This window comes from Oncorhynchus keta, chromosome 13 (assembly GCF_023373465.1).
Source record: "Oncorhynchus keta strain PuntledgeMale-10-30-2019 chromosome 13, Oket_V2, whole genome shotgun sequence".
Taxonomy (NCBI): Eukaryota; Metazoa; Chordata; class Actinopteri; order Salmoniformes; family Salmonidae; genus Oncorhynchus; species Oncorhynchus keta.
In genome coordinates this window covers 40,426,850-40,454,800 of record NC_068433.1, presented here as the reverse complement: position 1 = coordinate 40,454,800, position 27,951 = coordinate 40,426,850, and the positions used below count along the sequence as shown (strand labels likewise).

The following is a 27,951-nucleotide window of genomic DNA, read 5'->3' as shown; positions in this document are numbered from 1 at the left end:
GTTTAGGGTTTGGGTAAGGGTTAGCTAACATGCTAAGTAGATGCAAAGTAGCTAAAAAAGAAGAAAATAGTTGCAAAGTTGCTAAAGTTGTCTGTGATGAGATTTGAAAACGCAACCTTAGGGTTGATAGATGTTCGCGTTAAACGACCACCCATCCACCCCGACCAACACCTGTCCTTTTGTTTTTGCCTAAGTAACCTTCTGCCTTATGTAACCATACCAAACGTAACAATCATACTAATTTGAATGTCCCAGATGTTCATTTACTATGTTAAGTCTAGTCTATATAATCAGCCTGTTGTGAGTATGTATGTGTCTATGTTTGAGCTGTGCTATGTTCCCTGGGTTTCTGTGTTGTGTGTGTGTGTGCTGTTCCAGGACATACCATGTCGTTGAAGACACCAGGCCTCATCAGGTTAGTCATCCGTGCCACCTCGTACACATCCACAGAGCCCTGCTGCTCCAGCTGATGTGCCAGGGTGGTGAGGGCACAGAACAGCCCCGCCACCGAGCCACCCAGCCTAACACAGACACAGACAGGGGAAAATATGCTATGAACCAATTACAGAAACAACACCCAAGTCTTTGTCTCAAACACAGAATGAACCAACTACTCCTGGAACAAAAAGCACTTTATATGGTGAATCGGTGAAATCAGTTCCCATCAGTGAGTTAACACACTCTTCAAATAAGACTCCTCGCACCCTACCGGCCCTCAGCTGACCTCTCAACCCCATAGAACACAGAGGGAACAGAGAAGACTCGAGGAACAGAGGAGAGCAGTGACTCACCGGTCATGCACGACTATGGTTCCTTCTCTCTGTCTGCTGTCCTCTGTGATAATGTTGAGCAGCTGGAAGGTGCCGCTGACAGGGCTGTCTGGGTTGGGCCAGCAGGGGGACATGTACTGACGCACCTCCAGGACATAGTTATCCTGGGGAAAGAGAGAGTGAGGAGTGTGGGTGTGTGTATGTGTAGTTCTCGTTTGTGTGTGGTCCTCATTTGTGTGTGTGTCTAGTTTGATCTCTCCCAGCTAGCACATTCGGTTCCTTGAAAGTTGTGGGAACGTATGTTTTTGGTTTCACATTGGTTGTGGGAACAAAGCCAATATGCTTTCTGACCGGTAAAATTGAACGTTTTTTAAACGTTCTGAGAACAGAAGTGAAAATGTTGCCTGTTCTGGGAATGTTTATTTTTAGTTTGCAGCCAGGGAGGTTCTGAGAGTGTTTTACTTTGGTTCCTTGAATGTTTCCCTGGAAGGTTTTATTAACCCTCTGAGAAATTAAATTATAGGGTATTTGGAGGTTTTTTAACAACTTCCTTAAAAATGTTCAATGAATGTTTCAATAAGACTTTTAATAACACTTGCCTAGATTATTTTGGGTTCAAAACATGTTTGAACTCCAAGCACAGATAGGACACATGGAAATTAATTTCCCTAGTAGCCCTTTCCTGCAGTCAACCAAATCACCTTCTAGTTGCCTAATGGGTGGAATGTTATTACTATTTTTCATAATTTCATAATTGGTAAACATTATTTCAAAAAACAGAAAAATGTGGTTTCTATGTGAAACAGTTTTGTTACATTTCAGTCTTCTGTGATGTATATAAAGTGAACATTGGGATGCAAACTCAAAATGTTATACATTTCAACAAATACTTTTGTTTCAAAGTAGACTTGCGTAAGACTACCAATAAACACTCTGTGAAACAAGAACTCACTAAGATCAGATGTGGACAATTAGTGGGCGTGGCCAACACACTTAACAAGATAGAGAGAGTTATGTTGATGCTGAGAAAGGAATGTTTACATTTTTAAATAACATTCTTAGAAAGTTCTCTCTTCTGTTTTTATGGAACGTTTTCTTAACGTTCTTGGGAAAATTTGAGAACATGACTTTAAATAGAACCACGAGGAAACCTGTAGGAAACGTTATGCTGAAGTACTGAAATTCCCACAGAATAACTTGTTTCTTAACGTTCTCTCAACTATCTGAGAACATTCCCAATGCCAAACTAGTTGGGAGAACATAACCAACATTGAAATGAAACGTAACCATGTTTGAACTTTTAGGAAACGTTCTGTTAAAGTAATGAAATACCAAGAAAATAATGTTTTTTTGTCAGTCCTTAAATGTGCCGAGAATGTTTCAAAGGCAAGCAACTATCCTGTGCCATTCCCAGAAAGTTGTGGAAAGGTTGAATGCAAAATAACCATAAGTCAGCCATTTCTCTCACCAAGCTCTAAGAAACATATGGTTCTCAGAACGTTATGTGCTAGCTGGGCTGTGTGTGGTTGGATCTGTGTGTGTGTGTGTGTGTACGTGTGCAGGCGTACACGTGTGAGTGTGTAAGGTTGGATCTCACCTGTGTGGCCTCCAGTAAGAAGTCGTGGACCACCAGTCTCTCCTCGTTGGCCAGACACATGTGGTCCTCTCCAGAGAATGACACTATGAAACCCTCACAGCTGATTGGCTGATCCTTACTGGGCCAATACGCACACGACTCCTCCCCCCCGCGCTGATAGGACACAACCGAGACAGCGTTATAGGTGTGAAACTGTTGACCTGTGTATGTGTGTGTGTGTGTGTGTGTGTGTGTGTGTGTGTGTGTGTGTGTGTGTGTGTGTGTGTGTGTGTGTGTGTGTGTGTGTGTGTGTGTGTAATGCTATCTGTTTACCTGTGCTGTGTGTGTGTGGAATGCTATCTGTTTACCTGTGCTGTGTGTGTGTCAGGCAGCGAGATGATGAGCTGTGCGTTGTGGTCCCAGACCATTCTCCAGAAGTCCGAGACAGTGGAGGGGAGAGGAGACTGGGTCAGGATAAATTCCCTGCTCTTGTGGTAACCCTGGAACACAGCACAGACACAGTCAAAATAAACAACATGAATCCGGAACACACATATGACTTTGCTTCTACATGATTTATGAGTGTACAAAACATTGGGAACACCTTTTGCACCCCTTTTTCCCTCAGAACAGCCTCGATTCGTCGGGGCATGGCGTCGAAAGCGATCCACAGGGACAGTTGTGTCAAGTTGGCTGGATGTACAATACTTTGGGTGGTGGACCGTTCTTGATCAACAAGGGGAACGGTTGAGCGTGATAAACCCAGTAGCATTGCAGTTCTTGACACACTAAAACCGGTGCCCCTGGCACCTACTACCATCATACCCTCTTCAAAGGCACTTGCATATTTTGTCTGGTCCATTCACCTTCTGAATGGCACACATATACAATCCATGTCGCAATTGTCTCGAGGCTTAACATCCTTTCTTAACCGGACTCCTCCCCTTCCTCTACACTGATTGACATGGATTTAATAGTTGACATCAATAAGGGATCATTGCTTTCACCTGGATTCACCTTGTCAGTCTATGTCATGGAAAGAGCAGTTCCTAATGTTTTGTACACAGTGTATGTAGTGTTTATGAAGACCCTGTGAATGCTCTATGAAGCATTTATAAAGGGGTCCTTATCAAATGGACAACCTTGCTCTTACCATGATATAGGAAGCGTTGATGTAGTCTGAAGATTCTCCTTCCACTGGACATGACAGACACACTCTGGATCTCTCCACTGCAGCACACACAGAAACACACAAACCCAATCTATTCTTTTCAAGTGGTCCTAAAGTATTGCTTGAATGTATTTATTGAAAGATTTCAGGTTTGCCCAGATAAACTATTCCATTTTTTTATTACCCCAAATCAAAATGTTCTTTTGTTTATTTCTCTTCTCCGCTGGGGTAAGACAAAAGATGAAGGAGACCCTCTTCCTGGTATCGACTGAATGGCTGTCTCTAACCAACCATTTCACGTTGTGTGTGTTTGGCTACTTCAACTCACCCGGCATGAGAGAGGAGGTCCTGTTTTTGTCATCGTTTCCTTCTCTCAGGGCAGCGGCGTAGTCAGCCTGTCTGGCTCTGCGCTGACTCACCAGCTATACCACGACAGTAGTAAACATTACCATAACACTACCAGATCAGCCACATAACCAACACATTACCATCACTCCCGCTATACTTGATTCACCAATCAAGTCATGCCTGATCATTGATTACTTCAAGGAAAGGAGGACGGTTGGGATGTGACGTATCCTCAATGTGTTCCCAAGTCAGGACCCTGAAAGTAGCACACTAGGGTGTGACAAACCCACATCTAGGTCTGTGTGTGTGTTCTGACCTTGAACTGTCTCTCCATGCGTGTCCTGCCGGAGGGCCCAGTGGTCAGCAGGTCCGAGACGTAGGAGTGGACCAGATCAGAGGTCACCAGAGTGTCCCTGCTGATGATGGCCTCCACCAGGGCATCATGGATAAACACATACTGCTCCTGAGGACCAGAGAGACATAACACAGAGAGAGACCTCTCACTCACATCACCTCCACCAGGGCATCATGGATAAACACATACTGCTCCTGAGGACCAGAGAGACATAACACAGAGAGAGACCTCTCACTCACATCACCTCCACCAGGGCATCGTGGATAAACACATACTGCTCCTGTGGACCAGAGAGACATAACACAGAGAGAGACCTCTCACTCACATCACCTCCACCAGGGCATCGTGGATAAACACATACTGCTCCTGTGGACCAGAGAGACATAACACAGAGAGAGACCTCTCACTCACATCACCTCCACCAGGGCATCATGGATAAACACATACTGCTCCTGAGGACCAGAGAGACATAACACAGAGAGAGACCTCTCACTCACATCACCTCCACCAGGGCATCATGGATAAACACATACTGCTCCTGTGGACCAGAGAGACATAACACAGAGAGAGACCTCTCACTCACATCACCTCCACCAGGGCATCATGGATAAACACATACTGCTCCTGTGGACCAGAGAGACATAACACAGAGAGAGACCTCTCACTCACATCACCTCCACCAGGGCATCGTGGATAAACACATACTGCTCCTGTGGACCAGAGAGACATAACACAGAGAGAGACCTCTCACTCACATCACCTCCACCAGGGCATCGTGGATAAACACATACTGCTCCTGTGGACCAGAGAGACATAACACAGAGAGAGACCTCTCACTCACATCACCTCCACCAGGGCATCATGGATAAACACATACTGCTCCTGTGGACCAGAGAGACATAACACAGAGAGAGACCTCTCACTCACATCACCTCCACCATCATGGATAAACAGGGCATCATGGATAAACACATACTGCTCCTGAGGACCAGAGAGACATAACACAGAGAGAGACCTCTCACTCACATCACCTCCACCAGGACATCGTGGATAAACACATACTGCTCCTGTGGACCAGAGAGACATAACACAGAGAGAGACCTCTCACTCACATCACCTCCACCAGGGCATCATGGATAAACACATACTGCTCCTGAGGACCAGAGAGACATAACACAGAGAGAGACCTCTCACTCACATCACCTCCACCAGGGCATCATGGATAAACACATACTGCTCCTGAGGACCAGAGAGACATAACACAGAGAGAGACCTCTCACTCACATCACCTCCACCAGGGCATCATGGATAAACACATACTGCTCCTGAGGACCAGAGAGACATAACACAGAGAGAGACCTCTCACTCACATCACCGACAGCAGAGCATCATGGATAAACACATACTGCTCCTGAGGACCAGAGAGACATAACACAGAGAGAGACCTCTCACTCACATCACCGACAGCAGAGCATCATGGATAAACACATACTGCTCCTGAGGACCAGAGAGACATAACACAGAGAGAGACCTCTCACTCACATCACCGACAGCAGAGCTGGGCCCGGTTGCATTTCAACCTCTAGCCCCTTCTCCTAGCTCCTATATGTTCAGAGTTTGCCTATTGGGCCGAGCCTTGTTGCTTCCACCTTTACAATATTTTCAGGTCTGTGTATATCAAAGCATGGCATAAAGGTGTCTGGTAGCCTAGCGGTTAAGAGCGTTGGGCCAGTAACCAAAAGGTTGCCGGTTTGAATCCCCAAGCTGACTAGGTGAAACATCTATCAATGTGCCCTTGAGCAAGGCAATTAACCCCAATTCAGTGTTTCCCAGACTCGTTCCTGGGGACCTCAAGGGCTGCACGTTTACTTTTTAGCCCTAGCACTAAACAGCTGATTAAAATAATAAGAAATGGATAATGAGTTCCTTATTTGAATTGGCTGTGTGGTGCTAGGGCAAAAACCTAAATGTGCACCCCTTGGTTCACCCCAGGACAAGTTTGAGAAAAGTGTGTGCATTACCTCCGTCTGTACCAGGTAGTTCCTCTGTGTTCTGACGTGTTTGAGGAAGCCCAGTATGTTGACTGTTCCCTGGTCCTGGATCTGTTGCAACATGCTGTCCAGCACAATGTAGGTCCCTGTCCTCCCCACACCAGCACTACACACACACAGGACATACTTGTGAGAGAATCCCACACAACATGACGCTTCCCTTTTCAGAAATGAATACTTGGATACCCACCTCCTGCACCCCCCCCTTCACACCCAGCCCACCTGCAGTGTACGAGGACGGGGCCCATGTCCTGAGTCCTGGCCTGGGTCGAGGCCCGTACGAAGGAGAGGACAGGCAGGGTGTATTCAGGCACGCCCATGTCAGGCCACTGGGTGTAGTGGTACTGGACCACCGTCCTCTCAGCACAGCGTCCCCTCTGGGAAGCCTGTAGGTACAACACACAGCCGGCAGGGTCAATCAGACTAGAAGCTCTGTGCACTGCAGTGCATCTTCTTCAAGGTGTGTGTGTGTGTGTCCAGGAAGGTACCTTTTGTGAGGTGTCTCTGAGGGTAAAGGTCCTCAGGGTATAGTAGGCCAGGGTCTTGGTGTCTTTTAGGGTCACCAGGAAATTACCGTACTCCTCCTGGTTCTCCATTGGCCAGTACTGGTCACACTTCCTCTGACATCACAGAGGGCGAGAGCCTCAGTCACACAATGGTCAAAGCAGTCATATAAAAGTAACAAACATTTCACAAACGTAGATATGTTCCATTTGTCTTCCCTGTTGAACCAATGTTTTCTGTTTAAACGGTGTAAAAATAGACACTTTAACACAGTGCCCCAGCCTGCAGTCTGTCTGGGTGACTAACTGACCCGCCCCTTCTCCAACAGGTTGGTGATCATGACGATGACTCCAACATTCTCCTGCCACACCATCCTCCAGAAGTCCTCTGTTCCAGACTTCAGGGGCCCCTGGGCTGCGATGTAGGCCCTTGTACGCTCAAAACCCTGACAGGAACACACACACACACACACACACACACACACACACACACACACACACACACACACACACACACACACACACACACACACACACACACACACACACACACACACACACACACACACACACACACACACACAGATCAACCAATCATCCAGTCAATCTTCCATACTACCCCTCAGTCGGTATTTCTATACTAATCCCATTTATATAGTGTACGTACATGTTTAGTATTCAATATAGATATGGATGATATTAATGATTAGGAGAGGAGCTACTTACATCAACAAAGTTAGCATTGATGTAGTCTCCACCTTTTCCCTCTTCCAGTAGTTTGACTCTGCTGTGGTCATCTAGACCAACAAAGAGGGTTAATGAATAGTCTGTATGTGTGTGTGTGTGTGTCTGTGTCTGTGTGTGAGTGAGTGAGTGAGTGAGTGAGTGAGTGAGTGAGTGAGTGACGTACAGGCCATGATGTTGATGTATCGGTTCTTGTTCTTGTTGTCTGGGTGGTTGGAGCTGTCAGTAGTGATGCCCATCTCCACCGTGCATGACTGCACCTCCTGTCAGAGAAACACACACTGGCACTCAGTCACACAACCCTGAACAATGACCAATACACACATCCGCACGCACGCACGCACGCACGCACGCACGCACGCACGCACGCACACACACACACACACACACACACACACACACACACACACACACACACACACACACACACACACACACACACACACACACACACACACACACGAACCAACACACACAACCCGGCCGGAGTCCAATTATCAAATAGAAGGTAGCATGCAAGAAGAACACAACAAACAAGAAAACACTCAAATACATGCCAGCAGACAGTACAGCTACTCAGAGATGTGATCCATGCAACAAAGAAAACACTATCAGTCAATTCCAATGATAGGATAAAGAGAAACGGTCTTCCTGATTCTGAGGTCAAACATCAAAGATTCAGGAAGTCCTGATGAATCAGGATAAGATGAGATCACATCTTCGATACCGTGCGCATATCTAATCTAACACAAAGGGAGTCTTACCTCATAACACTCTGTCACAATCTAATGGGAGGGGGAGGAAGGAGGGGCGGGGGGTGAGAATGGGAGGTGGAAGGGTGGTGGGGAGGAGGGGGTGAGAATGCAGAAGGCACAGCGATGAGGGGTTGGGGCGACACACAGTGACCAGTCAGTGCAGATACACAGACATGAGGAACAGCTCTGTGTGTGTGTATGTGTCTGGAGGTAGTGGGCATGCCTATTGACAGAGTCACCTACTGATCCACACAGTTTAGCAAACTGTACGCCATGTTGACACCTAACATTCTATTGGAACGTTGTCTTGGAATGGGTGGTGTGAACATGGCACTGAAATGTCTACAACGTTTGCCAAACTCTGTGTATCTATAGCTATGTACAGGGTTTATTAGAGTACAGTTACCTACAGAGACAGTGTAATGTAGTCCCTGACCCAAACATACAGTACACCCTCAACATGCTAACCCACAACCACAACAGGTACACTGAGATATAATAGGGACATCTAATACACATCTACAGACAACCATTCTCATTGGCCCTTAAACAAACGTTTCTGTTTCAGACAGTGACACCTTCCAGACAGGATGCCTCACTTACCAGTAGTGTTGAGTTCAGTTATTGTCTGAACTAACATAGACTTTTATTGATTAGAAAGGAATAATGACAGCTTTAGTAAGCAGTGAGGGTCAAATCCCGACTACAACACTATGTCTAGGTGATGTTAATACTGCTGGGGAGCATTAAGAGTGGTATGTATAACACATACAGTAGTATCAGGCTGATGTCTCTCTCACCTCAAACTCCTTGGAGAAGGTGTTGGTCTGGTGGAGCTCTGCCACGTGCTTCACAAACTGCTTCACTGACAGCGCCTCGTGCTCTTCTGGAAACACAGACAGGAATGGATGAATGGACGAAGGTGTGTGTGTGTGTGTGTGGTGTGTGTGTGTGTGTGGGTGTGTGTGCGAGTGCATGCGTGCGTTACCTGTGGTGAGCAGCAGAGGTGAAGACAGAGCAGAGATGACTTTGGGTGAGGCGGTGTCTTCAGTGTAGAAGTCAACCGTCTGGAAGCAGTTTCTGTTGAATAAACGTTGAAAATAGAAATATACTTCATAGAGCTGACACAACTCCCAATTCTACAGAGCAGACAATCATACCTGCTCTACACAATACATTACTATCTAAACATACACTGTAAAAAATGTCCTGTAATTGGCCAGTAAGTTACTGTAATTTATTTTAGAGGACAGCTGGTGTGATACATTTGACAGTAATTCATTTTACGGTACCAAAAATGTGATTGTAATTTTTTGGAATTACCCAGTATTTTATTGGAATTACCCATGCAGCAACATATTTGCAAGTTTTCATTTTAAAATTTACATTTTGGTCATTTATCGGGCGATCTTGTCCTTAGCAACTTACAGTCAGTCAGTGAGAGGTTGAGAAAAAAAGTCACAGTCATAGCAAGTAAAAAGATTCTCCATTACTTGTAATTGCAACAAGATATCTTATGATATATCTCTGGATAGTGCCAATACAATACTGAGATATTTAGAGTAACTTGATGACAGAGCAATGAAACACAGTACAATACAGTAAAACGGACTATTAAAATACAGTATTTTACTGTAATTACAAGGGATTAGAGCGAGCAGGTTGGCTGTAGGCATTTGCATATTAATGAAAACTAGGTGTTTCATATCACTTGCACTTCTAGAGGCCTAATCAAAGGCTTCCAAACGGTCTGTGATTACAGGGCAAAACAAATCAAACGGACATGGTTAAATATTCAACCATTAAAAGACCCACTTCTACTCTGATCTGTTCCCTATATATACACTGAACAAAAACATAAACGCAACATGCAAAGTGTTGGTCCCATGTTTCATGAGCTGAAATAAAAGATCCCAGACATTTTTCGTATGCACAAAAAATGTATTTCTCTCAAATGTTGTCCACAAATTTGTTAGTTTGCATTTCTCCTTTGCCAAGATAATCCCTCCACCTGACAGGTGTGGCATATCAAGAAGCCGATTAAACATCATGATCATTACACAGGTGCATCTTGTGCTGGGGACAATATGTCACCCCATTGAGCATGTTTGGGATGCTCCGGATCGACATGTACGACAGCGTGTTCCAGTTTCCGCCAATGTCCAGTAACTACGCACAGCCAATGGAGAAGGAGTCGGACAACATTCCACAGGCCACAATCAACAGCCTGATCAACTTTATGGGCCAGAGATTTCTTCTGCTCACACAATATTTCACCACAATGCACCACAATTAATACCGTAAAATACTGTGCCCTTGAAATGATAGAAAGGTCTTACAGTGTGCTGGAAAAACAATTTTATTGTGGAATGTATGGTGATCTACTGTATTCAGTTTATACAGTAAGCTACTGATACAATTACAAAACGGCTAACAGTGCAGTGTGCTAATCCTACCTCCAGTAGATGAGGATGCCCACCAGGACCAGTAGACAGATAATGGTGAGGGTGGATACCACAGCCAGAGGGACCACTGTCCTCCTCTCCCTTTCAGCAACACTTCCCACCATTTCTACCCTTGATTCATGGCTGCTGTTATTGATCTCTGGGGGAGGGGGGTATTATTTACAGACCCGTATGCACACGCAAACAAACAACGACAAAAATATATTTTATTCATTTAAATCAGTAGGAAATCTGTTACCACCACATTGAGTACAAATGCCATAGTCATATTTCCTCTGCTACACAAGAACATCTCATGTCACTCTCTGAATAACATCACCTAACCCGCCACCATGATTGGAGATACCTGAGCGTACGTTACCTTTCCTCAGCTCCTCCACAGCCCTGCTGTCAGGGAGAACAGGGACACGTAGATCTATACAAGGGATATGCAGCTCTATACCAGAGTTACCAGGCTCCACTTGGACCTCTCCATCTCCAGACCCACTAGCCTCCCCCAGCACCACAGACCCCTGGGGATTGGCCCCTGCTCTGTCCACCTCGGACACACCACTACCAGTCTCCCTCTCAAAGTAGAAGCTGGACGAAAGATCCCCTAAGTCACCACTGCTCTCTCCCTGTGTCTCTCCCTCTGTTGGGTCCATGGCTGAGGCCGGTGTGAGTGAACGTAGGTCTGTCCCAGGGGAAAGTGTCGCCCCTCTCAGCCAGTCCTGACCTAGGTTAACCCCGTCCCCATAGAGGCCAGAGCCTGAGCCACTGATGTCTGTCTGTCCAACCGGAGAGGTCACCGTCTGTCTGTCCGACCTGGGCTCCTCTTCAGAGGGGTAGACAGAGGGGGAGAGGGTGGTGTCTTTTTCGGAGGGGGTGACAGACGGGTCGAGGGCTGCTGTCTCTTCTGAATGGCTGAGAGAACGGTGCAAGGGGGTGTAGCCCCCTTGGGAGGGTGTGAGAGAATCCTCCTCAGAGTGGGTGACAGAGGGGTATAGGTCTGGAAAGTTGAGAGGTTCTGTGGGCTGCTGAACCCAAGTCCCCCTCTGAAAGCTGGTATTGACTGGAACAGAGAGGCCTGTCTGGTCAGACTGAGTGTGAAAAATAAGCACTAAACTGAATACTTAACAACACTACATCAGACGACCAGAGAGGAGCATAACAACCACAGAGTCTGAGTGGTTATACAAAGCAGCCACCAGAGGGCAGACTGGAGTCAGGGAGGAGCAGCCAGCTCACACACAGCAAGGCAGGTAAAGAGTCCCAGAAGGAGACATAAGATGTCAATCTTTATGATTCAAGGGAAAGAAGACTGGCAGAGGAATACCCACCACCGCTGGCTACCGGTAGGAGACATGGATCTCTGAAGTACCAGTGTGTCCCAGTATGAACCGCTGGGCAGCCAAAGGATGAGAGAAAAGTTGAAAAGGGTAGATCGCTGTCGACAGACACAAAGAGCTGGACTGTTGCAGCACATCACCAGCGTAACCACCACCAGCCAGTAGAGCGCCAGTCCCTTCACCACCATCATTATCACCATCGCAGGTCTAAGCGGCAATATCACCCTTATCGACAGCGCAGCAGGCGGAGAGAGGCAGATGGACCAAGGAGAGAGGTACACACAACCATCAAACAACCATCACACAACCATCATACAAATGCCACACAACCAAAACACAACCTTCATACAACCATCATACAACCATCATATGGGCACCATAAAGCCATCATACAACCATCAAACAGCCCTCATAAAACCATCAAACAACCATCACACAACCATCATTCTACCCTCAAATAACCACCACACAACCAAACGATGTAAGAGTGCACTATACAGTACCACGTTTTGGCAACAGGAGGAGAGGCAAAGGCATAAAGGTCATGTGTAATATATTTTATATGTACACACACAGACATTTACAGCACACATGCAGGGCTGCAGGGCACACAGGTGTTTCTTACCGGTGAATATGGGCTGGGTGGTGTGCTGTAAGACCTTGACGAGGCCTGAGGTTGTGGAGGAGCCGTAGGCCGTGGAGAGGGAGTTGCTGGGACTTGAAGTCCTGGATCTGATCCAGGGCACAGAGGTGGTTGAGGTTACAGAAACCGGGGTCTGTTGAATAGGGGTGGCCCTTGTCACTGTGCTAACTCTGTTATCAGAGAGCCTGGACGTCAAAACCAAGCCCCTGTCATGTCCTTTCATTGTGACTTTAGGTCTGGCAGTAACAGGACTGAGAACTCTATCATCCAGGGGTTTTTTCAGTGTTGTTTTAGTTGGCGTAGTTGCGGATTCTAAGGCAGTGGTGTTGACAACGTCCTCGTAGTAAACATCAGTGACCACCATGCCCCCTGCCGGAGGGGTGTACATATCGCCCTCTGGGGGTATCAGGCCGATACCGGAAACGTCAGGTTTCTGGGCAGCGGAACCACGGTTTTGGTTCCGGTTCTGCTGAGGAGACCGCGACAATGAGGCCTCCTCTGTGATTGGCCGGCGGACAGGCGGCGGGCTGTTCGTCCGGGAGACGGGAATCAGGAACCCCGGCTGGTCGGTCACCATGGTGACCCACATGGCGCTCTTACCGTTGGAGGCGGCGCTGGTGAAGGGGCGGTGGGGAGGGATACGCTGCTTCTTCTTGTCCTTCCTGGTCTGGTCCTTCTTGGGTTTGTCCACTCTGGACTGGTTCACAGGGTCCTGGTCGATCCGGTTCTGGTCATCTCTGGTGCCTGGTGGTACCGGCACAGAGCTCACCTGGGAGGCAGCAGTGGTGGAGGGCTGGTCAGGGAAAATCTGCTGGCGACCCTCTCTGGTGCTGCTCTCTTCTACTGGGTTCTGGTCTACTGGGACCTGGTCTACTGGTTCCAATATGTCCTCAGGTTCCAATATATCCTCAGGTTCTGTGTTGTCTGGATCAGACTCAATTTCTGGAGAAAAGAGAATGGGTGGGTATACATATATATAAATTAGACTGTCACGGTGAGTACAACTATTTTGATAACTTTCATACTTACTTTCAACTTTAAAGTCCGTTAACCTAAGTTCTTTATTCTCTCCTATGATTCTGAGTGGCATAGGCTCACGCTGGACACAGATTCAACCTTTTCCTGGACTAAAAATCCCTTTTAGAATCTGGTCTCTCGTGACAGCCTTAACATTCAAATGTTTGCTTGTGGGTGCCCGAGACTATAGCTGGTCTCACCCGGGTCCTCCTGGGGCATGTCCACTATAATCTGGTCACTCCAGCGTCCCGTCAGGCCATTGGTGCAGACAGCTACCACCTGGACCACATAGCTGCTGTTGGACAGGAGGCCGGGGATGATGGCCCCCTGAGAGAGGGTGATTGATCAAATAATATGTTGGTCAACTCATCAATACATCAGCCAATCACACTCAGCCAATTCCAATTACAGTAGTGACGGTCAGTTGCTTGTCTCAGCTTTTTTCACCCTATTTAACATATGAGGTTGATTTCTGACTTACATGCAATTGCTATCGATTTGTGTGAGAAGGCACATAAGGTCTGATGAACACAAACCATCGCGCACACACACACACACACGCACACGCACACGCACACGCACACACACACGCACACACACACACACACACACACACACACACACACACTCACACAACAAAAACAATCACAGCCGTATTTATATTGTATATTGTAAACCTCTGGCCAGATGGTTTACAGGTATCTTTTGGTTATCACTATGGGAGAGAGCGCGAGAGCGAGAGCGAGAGAGAGAGACGGAGAGAGAGAGAGGGAGCGAGAGAGAGAGAGAAAGAGAGAGTGAGGGAGAGAGAGACGATCCACAGGCAAGTAGTCACTTCCAGCACTGACTGGTATGCAACAGTAGCTGGATAAGTAGACAGGTGTATTACCACGTCCTGGTCTCCGTCGGTGCGGTACTCGTGTTTGGGCTGGTTCTGGTCCTGCAGCCGCTGGTAGGTGACAGAGTACCAGTCGATGGTGGTGTCATACACCACACGGGGGCGCTCCCACATCACCATGATGGTAGTTTCGTTCTGGGCATCCGCCTGCATGTTCTGAGGCTCCGAGCTGCACACTGGAAAACACAGAAAAATGAGGTTAGATTACGTTAGATTCAAATATAATCTCTGATGATAACATATGTTTGTGTCTGGTTATCAACATGGTCAGATAGGGAATATGTCCATTTTCAACACTGGGGAGACAATGAGAAATTGGGATTGAGTTTTCCTAAGGAAAACATGTTGGTAGACTACAATGTCTCTCTTAGAGCAACACTGAAAGAGGGAAAGGAAGAGGTAAAGGGAGACATTTTGGGTATAGATATATAAAAGGAATAGATATCTATGCTTTTTGCATTTCTGAACAGACATATTTCAATTTCAAAAAAGAGAAAATGTCAAATAAATTGCTACACTGAAAGAGGGGGAATTACAAAGTCAGGTTTCCTAGCAACCCAGAGAGCTTATTTGGGGTATTTTTAAAAGGCAGAGAGAGAGAGAGAGAGAGAGGAGTTCTTTTGATGAGCTGCACTCGTAAGACCTTGGGAGTAGGCTCTAAAACATCAATGCTGAAAATATAGGGGAATCTCAATTGCATACTCCTCGCGTCCTGGCCTCCTCAAAATCCATTGGAGGAGAAGGTCCGAGGGGCGGGACCTCTAGCTTTCCCATCCAATCGGTTTTGAGAAGGAGACGAGTAGAGAGGAAAGAGGACGCGAGGAGTCTGCATTTGAGATCTTCCCCATGTGGCTGGTTACAAGATCGGGGGCTTTTGACGCTAGTTCCTACTTCACAGTATGGCCTGTTTGTGTTACAGTACAGCTCAGTGTGAGTGTGAATCATGCTATGGTTTTACCGAGGTCTAGTATGGGAGAAGAGAGAAGCCAGGGGCAAGGTCAGCATGTGGTAGGGTGGGTGCGGAAGGCTAGGGGTCAGGTGTTGGGGTCAGCGGGTAGATAAGGGTCAGGGGTCAGGCATTAAAGTAGAACAGGTACATACTATAAATGACAACATAAATGACAAAGGTGAAGGCCAGAGTTAGCGTTAGGGGCTAATAGTACGGGTTTAGAGGTCAGGGGTTATAAGTTAAGGGTAGGTACTAGGAGTGAGGATCATCTTTGCCATTGTAAGGTGAAGGTAAGGATTAGGGGTCTAGGGTTAGAGGTTAGGGTTCAGGGTATAGCCTACAGGTACAAACTGGGGGTGAGGACCTCAACTGTGCCTGTGTAGAAAGAGTGTGAGGGTCAGGGGTCAGAGGTCAGGGTTCAGGTTGAAGAGTTACGGACACATACTGGGAGTGAGGACCTCCTCTGTTCCAGTGTAGGAGGAGAAGACCTGGCCCAAGAACTGCTGCTGCTGCTCCCTGAAGTTGTTCTGCAGGTAGTCCATCAGCATCACATAGCCTGCCTGCTGCATGGTCATCACCTCACAGAACACCTCCAACTGAGAGGGAGAGAGAGCGGGAGAGACAGAGGGAAATTGAGAGAGCGAGAGAGAGATGTGAGAGATGTGCATTCATTCATGTCTTGTGTGCTTCACCAAAGTAGCCCTTTAACCTTTAATGGTTAAGGGTCATCGGCTTGTTTCGGCCACTACCCTACTTCTCCCTTCCTAAATGTTGAAAAAACACTTTCTGCTCTAAAGTGGATGATGGAGAATAGATGAGGCAGGCAGAGACCCTGTGTGAGTTAACTAGAGCAATGCTGCTCCAGGTCGGTTCAAACTGAGATTTAAAGAGCAGGAAGTGGAGGGGAAATGGTAAGGTCCTCCCCTGTGGAGGGAGAGTTGTTGTCTCTGCAGTGTCTTCCTGCTCCTACTGCTACTGCTGCTGCTGTAGTGAAATATTGATATTGTGTGTGTGTGTGTGTGTGTGTGTGTGTGTGTGTGTGTGTGTGTGTGTGTGTGTGTGTGTGTGTGTGTGTGTGTGTGTGTGTGTGTGTGTGTGTGTGTGTGTGTGTGTGTGTGTGAGAGTATGTGTGTGTAAGGTCTGATGATGGAGTGTTTAAAGAATTGTCACGGCAGAAATCAGGGAGAGTGCTACTCTATTTTCGTGGTGTCTTTGAGTGTCTCTGTGCCCACTGAGTACATATATGCCCACGTCACACCTCGCTTTGCCGGCCACACGCACACTGCTGTTCTCCTGCTCTTCTCTGCTCCTCACACTTGGGAAGCTGTCTCACTGTATGACCTCATCATGACACTGCCTCACCGTATAACATCATCACGTGTGTGTGTGTGTGTGTGTGTGTGTGTGTGTGTGTGTGTGTGTGTGTGTGTGTGTGTGTGTGTGTGTGTGTGTGTGTGTGTGTGTGTGTGTGTGTGTGTGTGTGTGTACCCCCACGTTTATGTGTGTGTGTGTGTGACACTCACCTGTGTCTCAGAGATGGGCACGGTGTGTTTGAAGACGATCCACTCCACCGTCTCAGAGCAGGGTGGGGAGGTGAGGGAACCGTTGTACGTGTAGTATTTATCAGTGGAGTTAGGGAGCAGGGCCAGCAGAGAGAAGGGCTCAACATTCCCAGTCTTACCTGAACGGAAGAGAGTGATAGGTGAGAGTGACCGACACACCTGCTTTTCAGTAGGTCACTGGGACTCCTGAACCCGCCGAATATAGAAATAGAAATAATAGAACGCAAAATTAGAGTCAAATAAATAGAGTAGAACAATGAGCAGCTGCATACCGAACCTGTTGACGCTGTTGACCCCTTCTAAGATGGTGTTGTAGTTGTCATTGTTATCTAGGCTGGTCTGTGGAGCAGAAATCACAGTGAGTTGACATACTAACATGCTCGCGTACGATCTAGGATGCATTGATTCACGCTAAGTGGCATGCAGTGTGGACATTGGTTCAGAGCTCCACCTCAAACAGGACTGCCAGCGCTGCGATCCTCCCTCCATCCCTCACCGCATCGTCTATAGACTGGTACAGGCCTGACTCATAACACAAGATCTGCATCTGGATCAGAGAGAGAGGAGAGAGGAGAGAGGAGAGAGAGAGAGAGAGAGAGAGAGAGAGAGAGAGAGAGAGAAAGAGAGAGAGAGAGAGAGTAGAGATCGTTATTCATTGTGGGGCTTTGTAATGTCGGCGTAAAGTGGCCCGTAGTCAGGGGTGTGGTGTGGCACGATGTGGCGTGTCATTTGCTCCGATTGACTCATTGATTGGACGATGTGCCACCTCCAGGGGGAACTTGAGTCCGTTGAGGCTGTGCTCTGATCCGTCTGAGGAGGCGTTGCAGCGGCCCCAGTGGAACGTCATCCTCCCCAACCTGAACCTGGTGCTCAGACCACCGCCACTCACATAGTACTCCCCGTCCAGGCCTAGCACCACTGGAACACACACACACACACACACACACACACACACACACACACACACACACACACACACACACACACACACACACACACACACACACACACACACACACACACACACACACACACACACACACACACACACAACCACATTACCCACCCACTAGTCTTTCCGTGGGCAACCTTCCAGAGCCTGTCTAGTTCACTCGGCTAGTAAGAAGCCTGGGCTTCCGAGGCTTCCCACCAACCAGCGATGAGCTTGGAAAACACATACTTTTAATTACCGGGTCTATGGCAGCATACACAATGGTCCTTAGCGTTTGTACATGCCACAGTCTAATTTCAAATGACAAATACAGAACGTGTTCAGCACAGTTAAATGTTACAATTAAAACAAAACCATAATGTCTTCTGAAGCCACAATACCCTTTTCCACATGAAACACATCTACACATCTACACAAAACATCCCTCCTCCGTCTCCCTGGCCTGATCCCTATCCTCACACAATGGACTCATAATGGATGCTTCAAAGAGATGGTTTTATTGGTGAATTGCTTTTCTGTCAGCGTATTGGAACAGAGAGATTAATACTACCCAACAGGCAGCATTTTCATAACACAGCCACAGGGAGACATACTGGAGAGATGATATCCAAGAGTCATTTCATTTCCTCTGGAAGACAGACCAATTATTCTCACCTCTCTCTGTCTCTTGCCCCTCTCCATCTGTCTGTCTCTCACTAAAACCCATCGCTCACATTGAGTTATATTTTCATAACTATCTCTGTACATGAAGATTAATATGACACTGGAAACAATCTGTTCGTACTACCACTACTTAATAACCATGTGGCGTTTTGTGCCTACTGAACACGACCCATGATTTATTACCCTTCTCACACTACAATGCCAACCCGGACTCTACTACCATGGGTTGGATATTTAACGGCTCATGCCGTACAGTACCTGTGTTGCCGTCGTTGTTTATGGTGGTGGTCTCTGGGGTGTTCTTCTCCCAGCCCTCCAGCTGCAGGCCCTGGTACTCCACCCGGACCTGGGTGAACGTCTCGTCGATGTCGATGGGTGACTGACGGGCATTGTTGCACGCCGGGTACCTCTTACCCCAGATCTTCTGGTTCAGCTGGCCTGAGAAGGACAAACATAGAGAGAGGAAGAATCTTTACAATGGATCGGAAATAGCGAAGATGGGAATGAGATGGAAAACAGGTATTTGTAGCTGAACAACTCCCACACAGCCCTGCAGGGAGAACAGCTTGAAAGGAAACACTTCATAGAGGTCAGTTATAGTTGAGTATAAACACGTTTAGTATTTGTTTCCTGCTGCAAAACAATCAAATGTGCCATTTAAATAATCCCTCAATATCCATTGTGACGACAAGTCCTGCAATGACCAATCGTCATAATTCTCAAGTGAACTTTAACCCCAGCTGCGTTTACACACAGAATCAGCTCTACTGCATCCCCCTCTAGTCCAGCCGATGAGGAGTTAACAGAGCAGATGGTCTGACAGTTGGTCACAAATGACTGGGCAGGTGGCATACAGATTTAGCATCTTACTTTGATCACCGTGTTGCGGGAGAACTTTTAAACTTGTCGTGTATTTGAGGTTTAAAGTTGCACTATGCAGAAGTCGCTCTGCCGTTTTCCTGGTTGCTAAAACTCAAATAGTTTAGGTGACAAAATAAGCTAGCATAGTGTAGGGAATCATTGTGCCATCTAAAACGCATAGAAATATATTTTCCATAACCAAATATATTGTCCTTTCTGCGGTTTGAAGCTGGTGTACAAAACCATACCGTTTCCTGCTGTGGCAAACTGTCTCAAATTAAGATCCTACAACTGTACATACAGTAAATCATATACATTACAGCGCTTACAGTAAGTACATCCATACAGCAAACTACATGGCCCATATGTAGGGTATGCTAGCATACATCCACAACATACTGTACTGTGAGTATTATGACATTCCCTGCTGAGTCTTTGAGATGCCTGTTGACCCTGAGCAGAGTGGGGGGAGCATGTTGCTGGAAAAGAGTAATGAGTCGGTTGTTGTTGTCTGAGCTCAGAGACATTAGCATGAGAACGGCCAGGCTGAGGCTGCACACTGAGAGGAGAGGAGGAAAGACTTGATTATCACCTCTTCCTCTCCCCAGTGTCATAATAACTACTGTATCCCCCCCTCATAATACATATCTCGCTGTGTGTGTGTGTGAACGAGTGTGTGAGAGAGAGAGTGAGATAGTGTCTTCCCAGCAGCCTTCTCTCTCCCCTCCCTCCCTCCCTCCCTCCCTCCCTCCCTCATAATAACTCTACTGGCTAATAACCCAGTAGAATGAATACAGAGTCATCAAAGGAGGAGGTCAGGTGCTAAAGATAAGAGTTTACATGACCGACATTCACAGCCATTTATGGGGTCAAATCATTTCCACTCTGAATTCAGCCGTATTGCTATCGTGAGTTGAACGACAGTTTACTGCGTTGGTGACAGACGAGAGTAGCTTCTGGCTGTGCCACTTCAATGGTCTGTGCGACAGCGAGGAGTGTGCCTGTCAATTTGGTGTGCAAGTGTGCATGCGCGTGTGAGTGTGTGTAGGTTGGTAAAGAGTTTGACTCTTTTTCTTTGGTGTGTGTGTTTGTGCATGCCTGCATGTGTGACTTGTGTGCCTGAACGTGTGTGTGTGTGTGTGTGTGTGTGTGTGTGTGTGTGTGTGTGTGTGTGTGTGTGTGTGTGTGTGTGTGTGTGTGTGTGTGTGTGTGTGTGTGTGTGTGTGTGTGTGTGTGTGTGCTTCTCCTATGTTGGCAGGAAAGTGACAGGGGGCTGTCAGGTGGTTCTGAGGGCCTCATCTGGCATAAATGCCATGACACAACACTGCTACGCTCACAAGATGCTACCATGGCAACAAGTAGCTGCAGAGGTTTGGAAGAGAATTAAGTGCCAGGAGCAACATGCTTCCGACAGTCTTTCCAGGAACACACACAAAGGATATGTCTCAAATGTCCCTAATTCCCCATTACGTTGCACTACTTTTAAACCGAGCCACAAATAAGAGAGGATTGACATCCCAGTACACTATGTGGCTCGGGTCAAAAGTAGTGGATTATATGGTGGAGTGGGGTGTCATTTGGGACTTGGCCACACATACAGTATGGTTTAATGGTCTGTCTGACTACACATGTAGTGACTGATCTTTTAGCGAGTCAGTCTTTATAGAAGAGGAGGAGAAACGTGGCGTTTCTGCCTGTCTCTCTGAAAAGGTTGAATGTCCCTGGGGACTAAGACTGCCAACTCCTGACTCTCGCGCACACGCACGCACGCACGCACGCACGCACGCACGCACGCACGCACACACACACACACACACACACACACACACACACACACACACACACACACACACACACACACACACACACACACACACACACACACACACACACACACACACACACACACACACACACACACACACACACACACACACAAATAGGATAATCCCCTTATAATAGGGCTCAGTGGAGCAGCACTGACATTTTATAGACACATGCAACTTGAATAACAGATCATAACTTAACATATCACTATCAGGCAACTCTCTCTGTTTTCTGTTTTGCAAAGAGCTTTGTAGGATGAAAGACAAATCATAAGGATAAAAGTACATGTTATTCATCCTCCAACATCCCACAAACAACATCTGTCTGATGGATCACGCCCACTTTCCTGTCTTGTATTTTGTAGAATATAGCATGAACATTCTTCACTCTCGCTGTTGCCCTTTAATGTGAGAAGACATGGGCAGCAAGGAGAGTGGATTCAAGCAAGTGAATGAATGTATTATGTATGTTGGGATTTGGGTAACCAAACACACCATACCTTTGTGTATGTGTGTGTGTGTGGGTGTGTGAGTGAGTGTGTGTTTCTGTGTGTGAGGGGAGGGGGTACTGTACTCTCTGAGTCCTGCTGCATTAGTACCTAAGCCCCAGCTACTACACTATTACCCCAGGGCCTAACCCGAACCCAAGCTCCAGAGAAGGAGATGGGAGCGGGTGGGGAACTCAACCCTTACCTCATCCCCAACCTCAGCAGCTCTAGGAGAGGAGGGTGGAGAAGACGTCTGGAGACAACTGGAGCAGAAACAACACTAACTAACGACTGCCCGTATGACTAAGTAAGCAGAGCTGGAGTAAGTCAATGAGGTGGTGGTTAACAGCCCATTAGAGCTGTTAGAAGCTGCTGCAGAGGCTGCAGTCTGTACTGAATGTGCATTATGCCGGCCAGTGTGTTAGTGTAAGACTGGATCCCTCCTGTGTTAGCCCGCTGAGCATTCGCTTGGGGGAGCTAACACAAGTCTCCAGGTCTCAGGCGAGGTTAGTCATCGCGCAAAGCCACCTCCGTTACATGTTGATGGGGAAGAGAGCTGGATCATTTATTCTGTCCCTTGTGTTAGAGCCCAGCAGAAGGAGAAAGAGGCAGACAGAGAGCGAGGGTAGTGTAGGGACACACAGGCCCTGTAGCCATGAGAAGGAGATCAGAGGGTTTACACATGCAGGAAATGGGCTGGTGTGGTGGCTGGGGACACTGTCTCGCGTGGCCTACACTGGGGCCTGGGGTTATCAGAGGATAGAGACTACAGCACACACACTGGCAGATGGAGACGGGGGATGGAGGGGGGGCGACATGAGGATCACAGGGACCCCCTGGGGAGAGGGGTTAACGGGGGGTGGGTACGGTGGATTTTTACTGTATCAACTTTGGAAACACAAACAGTAGCAGGGCACGCAAGGATACAAAGTCTGAAAAACATCGCGAAATCTGTGTCCTAGGCCATATGCTCAAATATGAACACATAAACTGTATGCACAGAATATCAGGTTATCACCTATGTGATTGGGATAGTCTGCCTGCACGACGACAGACAGACAGAGGATAAGATAAATCCTTTATCTCCCACTGTGTGTTTGACGGTAAAATATTTACAGAGAAATTACATTTCGCGCTCCAACTCAGGGGAAGATTTCGTGCTCCAACCTGACAATCTAATTCACGTTCAGTATAGTGTAAATCATACAAATGGATCTCAAAGATAACCTTGAGCCAAAACATTCTGAGCAAATGCTGCTGCATGTTCCAATAGGATTGCAATTTCCGTAAAGGCTACCAGCACTAAAGCTTCAAAGCTAGCTACCATATGTTAACGTCAGAGAAGGTTCATCTCCCTTTTTCCTCGCTCACTTCCTCTTCACGTACTCCGTGTTTCTCTCTCTCCACAGGTCTTTTTTTCTCTATTCTTTCTCTCTCTTTTCTCTCTCTGCTGTCTTTCCCCGTTTCTCTTTCTTCATACGTCGCGTTGTGCCTCACAATGAGGTGTGCGCTTTCACATGTTAATTCTCTTCCTCACGGCTCAGTAACCCATACTTACAGCACACTCACTACTATTATAACACGGGCTGGTAAACAAGTCTGCTCCACAACGCACGCACGCACACACACACACACACACACACACACACACACACACACACACACACACACACACACACACACACACACACACACACACACACACACACACACACACACACACACACACACACACACACGCACGCACGCACACACACACACACACACACGCGATGCATGCACATACACACAAGCACAAAAAAGGCACACACATGCAAACAAACATGCACACACACACACACAACACACACTTGAGCCCTGCAGTCTCTCTCTCATCTCTCTGGGACTCAGCTTGTTGTGACGGGGCCCTGAACTTTCAGAGCAGCAGAGTGGAAAATACAAAGTATAATGCTTATTTACCCTAAACAAGCAGAAATGTTTCTTATTCGAATGCAAATTGACAGAGAGAGTGTAATGAAATTAAGTCAAGCAATTTGGGACGAAGGATGGAAATCATATATATATATATATTTTAGTGTGACTGGCCCTTAACTCAATTTAAACGCCCTCGCTCAATTTCCCTAAAACCAGAACACAGTTAGATTTGACCAAGCGACACCAGTCAAGTCAGGTCTATCTCACTAACGGAGCAATTACTCCATGTAAGGGCTTCGGATAACTGAGCTTAATCCCCTATGTCTGTCAGGATGTGGAGAAAAGACCATCAGTGCTGGTTGTGTTGAGCAGGCTTAACATTAGTGCACCAGTAGGTAGCGTATGGTACTATTGCAACCATATGTTGTGATCTGTCACTGAGAGGCAGAGTAGAGCTAAATATCTGCAGGGTTTGAATTATACATTGACTCTTGAGGGTACCCGAAGTCTCTTAGGGGTGCCCGAAGTCTCTTAGGGGTACCCGAAGTCTCTTGGGGGTGCCCGAAGTCTCTTAGGGGTGCCCGAAGTCTCTTGGGGGTGCCCGAAGTCTCTTGGGGGTGCCCGAAGTCTCTTAGGTGTGCCCGAAGTCTCTTAGGGGTGCCCGAAGTCTCTTGGGGGTGCCCGAAGTCTCTTAGGTGTGCCCGAAGTCTCTTAGGTGTGCCCGAAGTCTCTTAGGTGTGCCCGAAGTCTCTTGGGGGTGCCCGAAGTCTCTTGGGGGTGCCCGAAGTCTCTTAGGTGTGCCCGAAGTCTCTTAGGGGTGCCCGAAGTCTCTTAGGGGTGCCCGAAGTCTCTTAGGGGTGCCCGAAGTCTCTTAGGTGTGCCCGAAGTCTCTTAGGGGTGCCCGAAGTCTCTTAGGTGTGCCCGAAGTCTCTTAGGTGTGCCCAAAGTCTCTTAGGGGTGCCCAAAGTCTCTTAGGGGTGCCCAAAGTCTCTTAGGGGTGCCCGAAGTCACTTAGGGGTGCCCGAAGTCTCTTAGGGGTGCCCAAAGTCTCTTAGGGGTGCCCGAAGTCTCTTAGGGGTACCCGAAGTCTCTTAGGGGTGCCCGAAGTCTCTTAGGGGTGCCCGAAGTCTCTTAGGGGTGCCCGAAGTCTCTTAGGGGTGACCGAAGTCTCTTGGGGGTGCCCAAAGTCTCTTGGGGGTGCCTGAAGTCTCTTAGGGGTGACCGAAGTCTCTTGGGGGTGCCCAAAGTCTCTTGGGGGTGCCTGAAGTCTCTTAGGGGTGACCGAAGTCTCTTAGGGGTGACCGAAGTCTCTTGGGGGTGCCCAAAGTCTCTTGGGGGTGCCTGAAGTCTCTTAGGGGTGACCGAAGTCTCTTAGGGGTGACCGACGCTCACAATGGTATTTCAGCCCCATAGTCCCTCCTGTAATTCCAAACCTGAATACCCCACGGCATGCATACTGTTAATGTAACTTTACCAACCTGTGTAGGACCAGTCGATGTCGTCTGTGAATTTCCTCTGGGCCTTGAAGTACGCCTCTGTCAAGGCCACTATAAGAAAGAGGGGGAGAGAGACAGAGAGACAGAGAGAGAGATTACACAGATCCACAAAGAATTCGAAAACAAATCCAATTTTGAAAAACTCCCATATCTACTGGGTGAAATTCCACAGTGTGCCATCACAGCAGCAAGATTTGTGACCTGTTGCCACAAGAAAAGGGCAACCAGTGAAGAACACACAACATTGTAAATACAACCCATATTTATGCTTATTTATTTTATCTTGTGTCCTTTACCATTTGTACATCGTTAAAACACTGTATATATATAATATGACATTTGTAATGTCTTTATTGTTTTGAAACTTCTGTATGTGTAATGTTTACTGTTAATTTTTATTGTTTATTTCACTTTATATATTCACTTTATATATTATCTACCTCACTTGCTTTGGCAATGTTAACACGTTTCCCATGCCAATAAAGCCCTTGAATTGAATTGAGATAGAGAGAGAGAGAGGAAGCGAGAGAGAGAGGACAGGGAAAAATAGAGAGTTAGGATACGCCTCACTCTGTCATGTGAGACCCCAGCACCTGCTGCATGACCTTGCATATGATGACATACTATTTCTCTCATGTCAGATGCCACATCACGGCCACTTAGTTTATCTATAGGGATATGACTGAGCTGCCATTTGTTGAGTTGCTTCTCTTCTCAAGGGCAGGAGAGAGAAGGGTACTATGGAGAGGGGTGAGACACAGGAGAGAGGGTGCGAGGAAGGCGATAAAAGTGGTGAGCCACAAGATAGAGGGGACTTCTCTCTCTCCTTCTCCCTCTTTCTCTGTTCACAAGCCTTTGGCTGGCGTCACTTTCCACCCACTTTCTATGCACATCACAGCCCCTCTCAGCCCTCGTTCATCCCTCTTTCATCCAGCAGAGTTCTCTGTAAACAGCTTGGCTAACGGGAACGTGATGAAGGACTGGTCATCTTTATTGACTCACCCAGAGAGATTGTGTTGTTCTCACCATTCCACATAGTGATGTAGCGAGCTATCTGCTACAGAGACAGTAGAAGGTAATAGCTATATGGTGATGTGTGGGAACAACACACACACGCGCGCACCTGCGCGCACACACACACACACACACGCACTGTGGAGGAGATGAGACATCAGTAGAGTTCAAAAGGTCCAAAGTAATTACTCGAAAGAGACAACAGTGTTTAGAGAGATGAATGGTCTAGAGAAAATGGCTGCTCAATCTGTATGTGTGTGTGTGTGCGTTTATGTGTGTGTGTGTGTGTGTCTGCTATGGCACAGAGTATACACACATCTACTGCTCTAATGAATTTCTGCCTCCTCCTCTTTGTATATCTCTTTCTCTTTCCCCTCCATCTTTCTCCCTCGTTCACTCTCATTACATTATCTCTCTCCATATCTCTCTCTCTCACACACACACACACAGAGAGGCATTCGGGTTGTTTTACACTATCAGAGTGTCGCTGTGTAGATCGAATGAAGGATATTAAGCACTAGTGGATTTAATCCCACAGATCTTAACAGGATGGAAGCCTAATGATCCGTATCAAAGTCCACTTTAAGAGCACTATACCTTACCTACTGCTGACATTTACACTAGTGCTACAATCTTCCTCCTAACTCCTCGTCTTACCACCACTCAAACCTCTTCATTTCAAATAGCTAAGTTACCCAGTGGACACGCTCTTTCTGACCTGGTAATGTCCGAGGATAATGGCGCTCTCTGTGCCATGTAGGAAAGGAAACAGATAGCTGGCAGCCTGGTGTGTGTGTGTGTGTGTGTGTGTGTGTGTGTGCGTGCGTGCGTGCGTGCGTGCGTGCACGTGTGTGTGTGTCACTCAGAGAAGGAGCTCCAGAGTATTAGCTGGAATCAGTGTCAGATGGCATCCTCTACTTTACAGGACACCTGCTGTTTCTGACTGCATGGGCTGCTGTTACTGTTCACTGCTGGTCACTTGTTTTAAGGGTTAAGGCTTATTGATGCCTACTGGTTTATGTGAAAAAATTAACCAAAATCTGTAGCGAGAAAAATACTAAGTATTCCCAACAGTTGAAAATCAATGAATTTGTTTGCTTGCTTACTTCTTCGAAATCTCACATTGCCTTGTATCTACCGAGATACCGCTTAGTTACTAACCCACTTGTGGTGTTGTTATGTTAAGTCAGAGGTTAAGGGTCATGATGACCAACTCTGTTTCTATCCTATGTTGTGGTCACGTGGTGGGTCTAATGCTCCATATAATCCTATTGTTTTTACCATACTGTAAAAAGGTAAGACGGGGGGGTGAAGGGAGAATGCCCATTGTCACCACTGAAGAAACAGTCATTGATATGAATACATACTCTCCATTTTATAGTATACAGGATCTAGGATACAGTGCCTTGCAAAAGTATTCACCACGCTTGGCATTTTTCCTATTTTGTTGCTTTACAAACTGTAATTTAAATTGATTTTTATTTGGATTTCATGTAACTGACATACACAAAATAGTCCAAATTGGTGAAGTGAAATGAAAAAAAAAGACTTGTTTCAAAAAATTCTAAAAAATTCTAAACCAAAAAGTGGTGCATGCATATG

At 46.9% G+C, this 27,951-nt stretch overlaps 1 protein-coding gene across 3 annotated transcripts in view; it reads right to left on the bottom strand.

Moving 5' to 3' along the window:
• LOC118392782 (receptor-type tyrosine-protein phosphatase zeta-like) overlaps positions 1-27,951 on the bottom strand; it is a 46,415-nt gene that overhangs the window by 2,651 nt on the left and 15,813 nt on the right. Inside the window, exons 2-28 of one of the 3 annotated variants that reach the window (XM_052460150.1) lie at positions 25,318-25,386; positions 19,009-19,188; positions 17,902-18,053; positions 17,587-17,682; positions 17,408-17,474; positions 17,097-17,254; positions 16,019-16,169; positions 14,616-14,800; positions 13,927-14,053; positions 12,692-13,651; positions 10,730-10,877; positions 9,262-9,353; positions 9,074-9,159; positions 8,283-8,303; positions 7,685-7,781; positions 7,501-7,571; positions 7,086-7,220; positions 6,760-6,891; positions 6,494-6,657; positions 6,242-6,377; positions 4,182-4,328; positions 3,846-3,939; positions 3,500-3,576; positions 2,715-2,846; positions 2,368-2,520; positions 792-934; positions 386-521 (exon numbers count right to left, since the gene is read on the bottom strand). In XM_052460150.1, the coding sequence (XP_052316110.1) occupies positions 386-521; positions 792-934; positions 2,368-2,520; positions 2,715-2,846; positions 3,500-3,576; positions 3,846-3,939; positions 4,182-4,328; positions 6,242-6,377; positions 6,494-6,657; positions 6,760-6,891; positions 7,086-7,220; positions 7,501-7,571; positions 7,685-7,781; positions 8,283-8,303; positions 9,074-9,159; positions 9,262-9,353; positions 10,730-10,877; positions 12,692-13,651; positions 13,927-14,053; positions 14,616-14,800; positions 16,019-16,169; positions 17,097-17,254; positions 17,408-17,474; positions 17,587-17,682; positions 17,902-18,053; positions 19,009-19,188; positions 25,318-25,386 (4,109 nt within the window). The remainder of the gene's footprint in view (positions 1-385; positions 522-791; positions 935-2,367; positions 2,521-2,714; positions 2,847-3,499; positions 3,577-3,845; positions 3,940-4,181; positions 4,329-6,241; positions 6,378-6,493; positions 6,658-6,759; positions 6,892-7,085; positions 7,221-7,500; positions 7,572-7,684; positions 7,782-8,282; positions 8,304-9,073; positions 9,160-9,261; positions 9,354-10,729; positions 10,878-12,691; positions 13,652-13,926; positions 14,054-14,615; positions 14,801-16,018; positions 16,170-17,096; positions 17,255-17,407; positions 17,475-17,586; positions 17,683-17,901; positions 18,054-19,008; positions 19,189-25,317; positions 25,387-27,951) is intronic. The other 2 variants (XM_052460151.1, XM_052460152.1) reach the window with 2 other exon arrangements.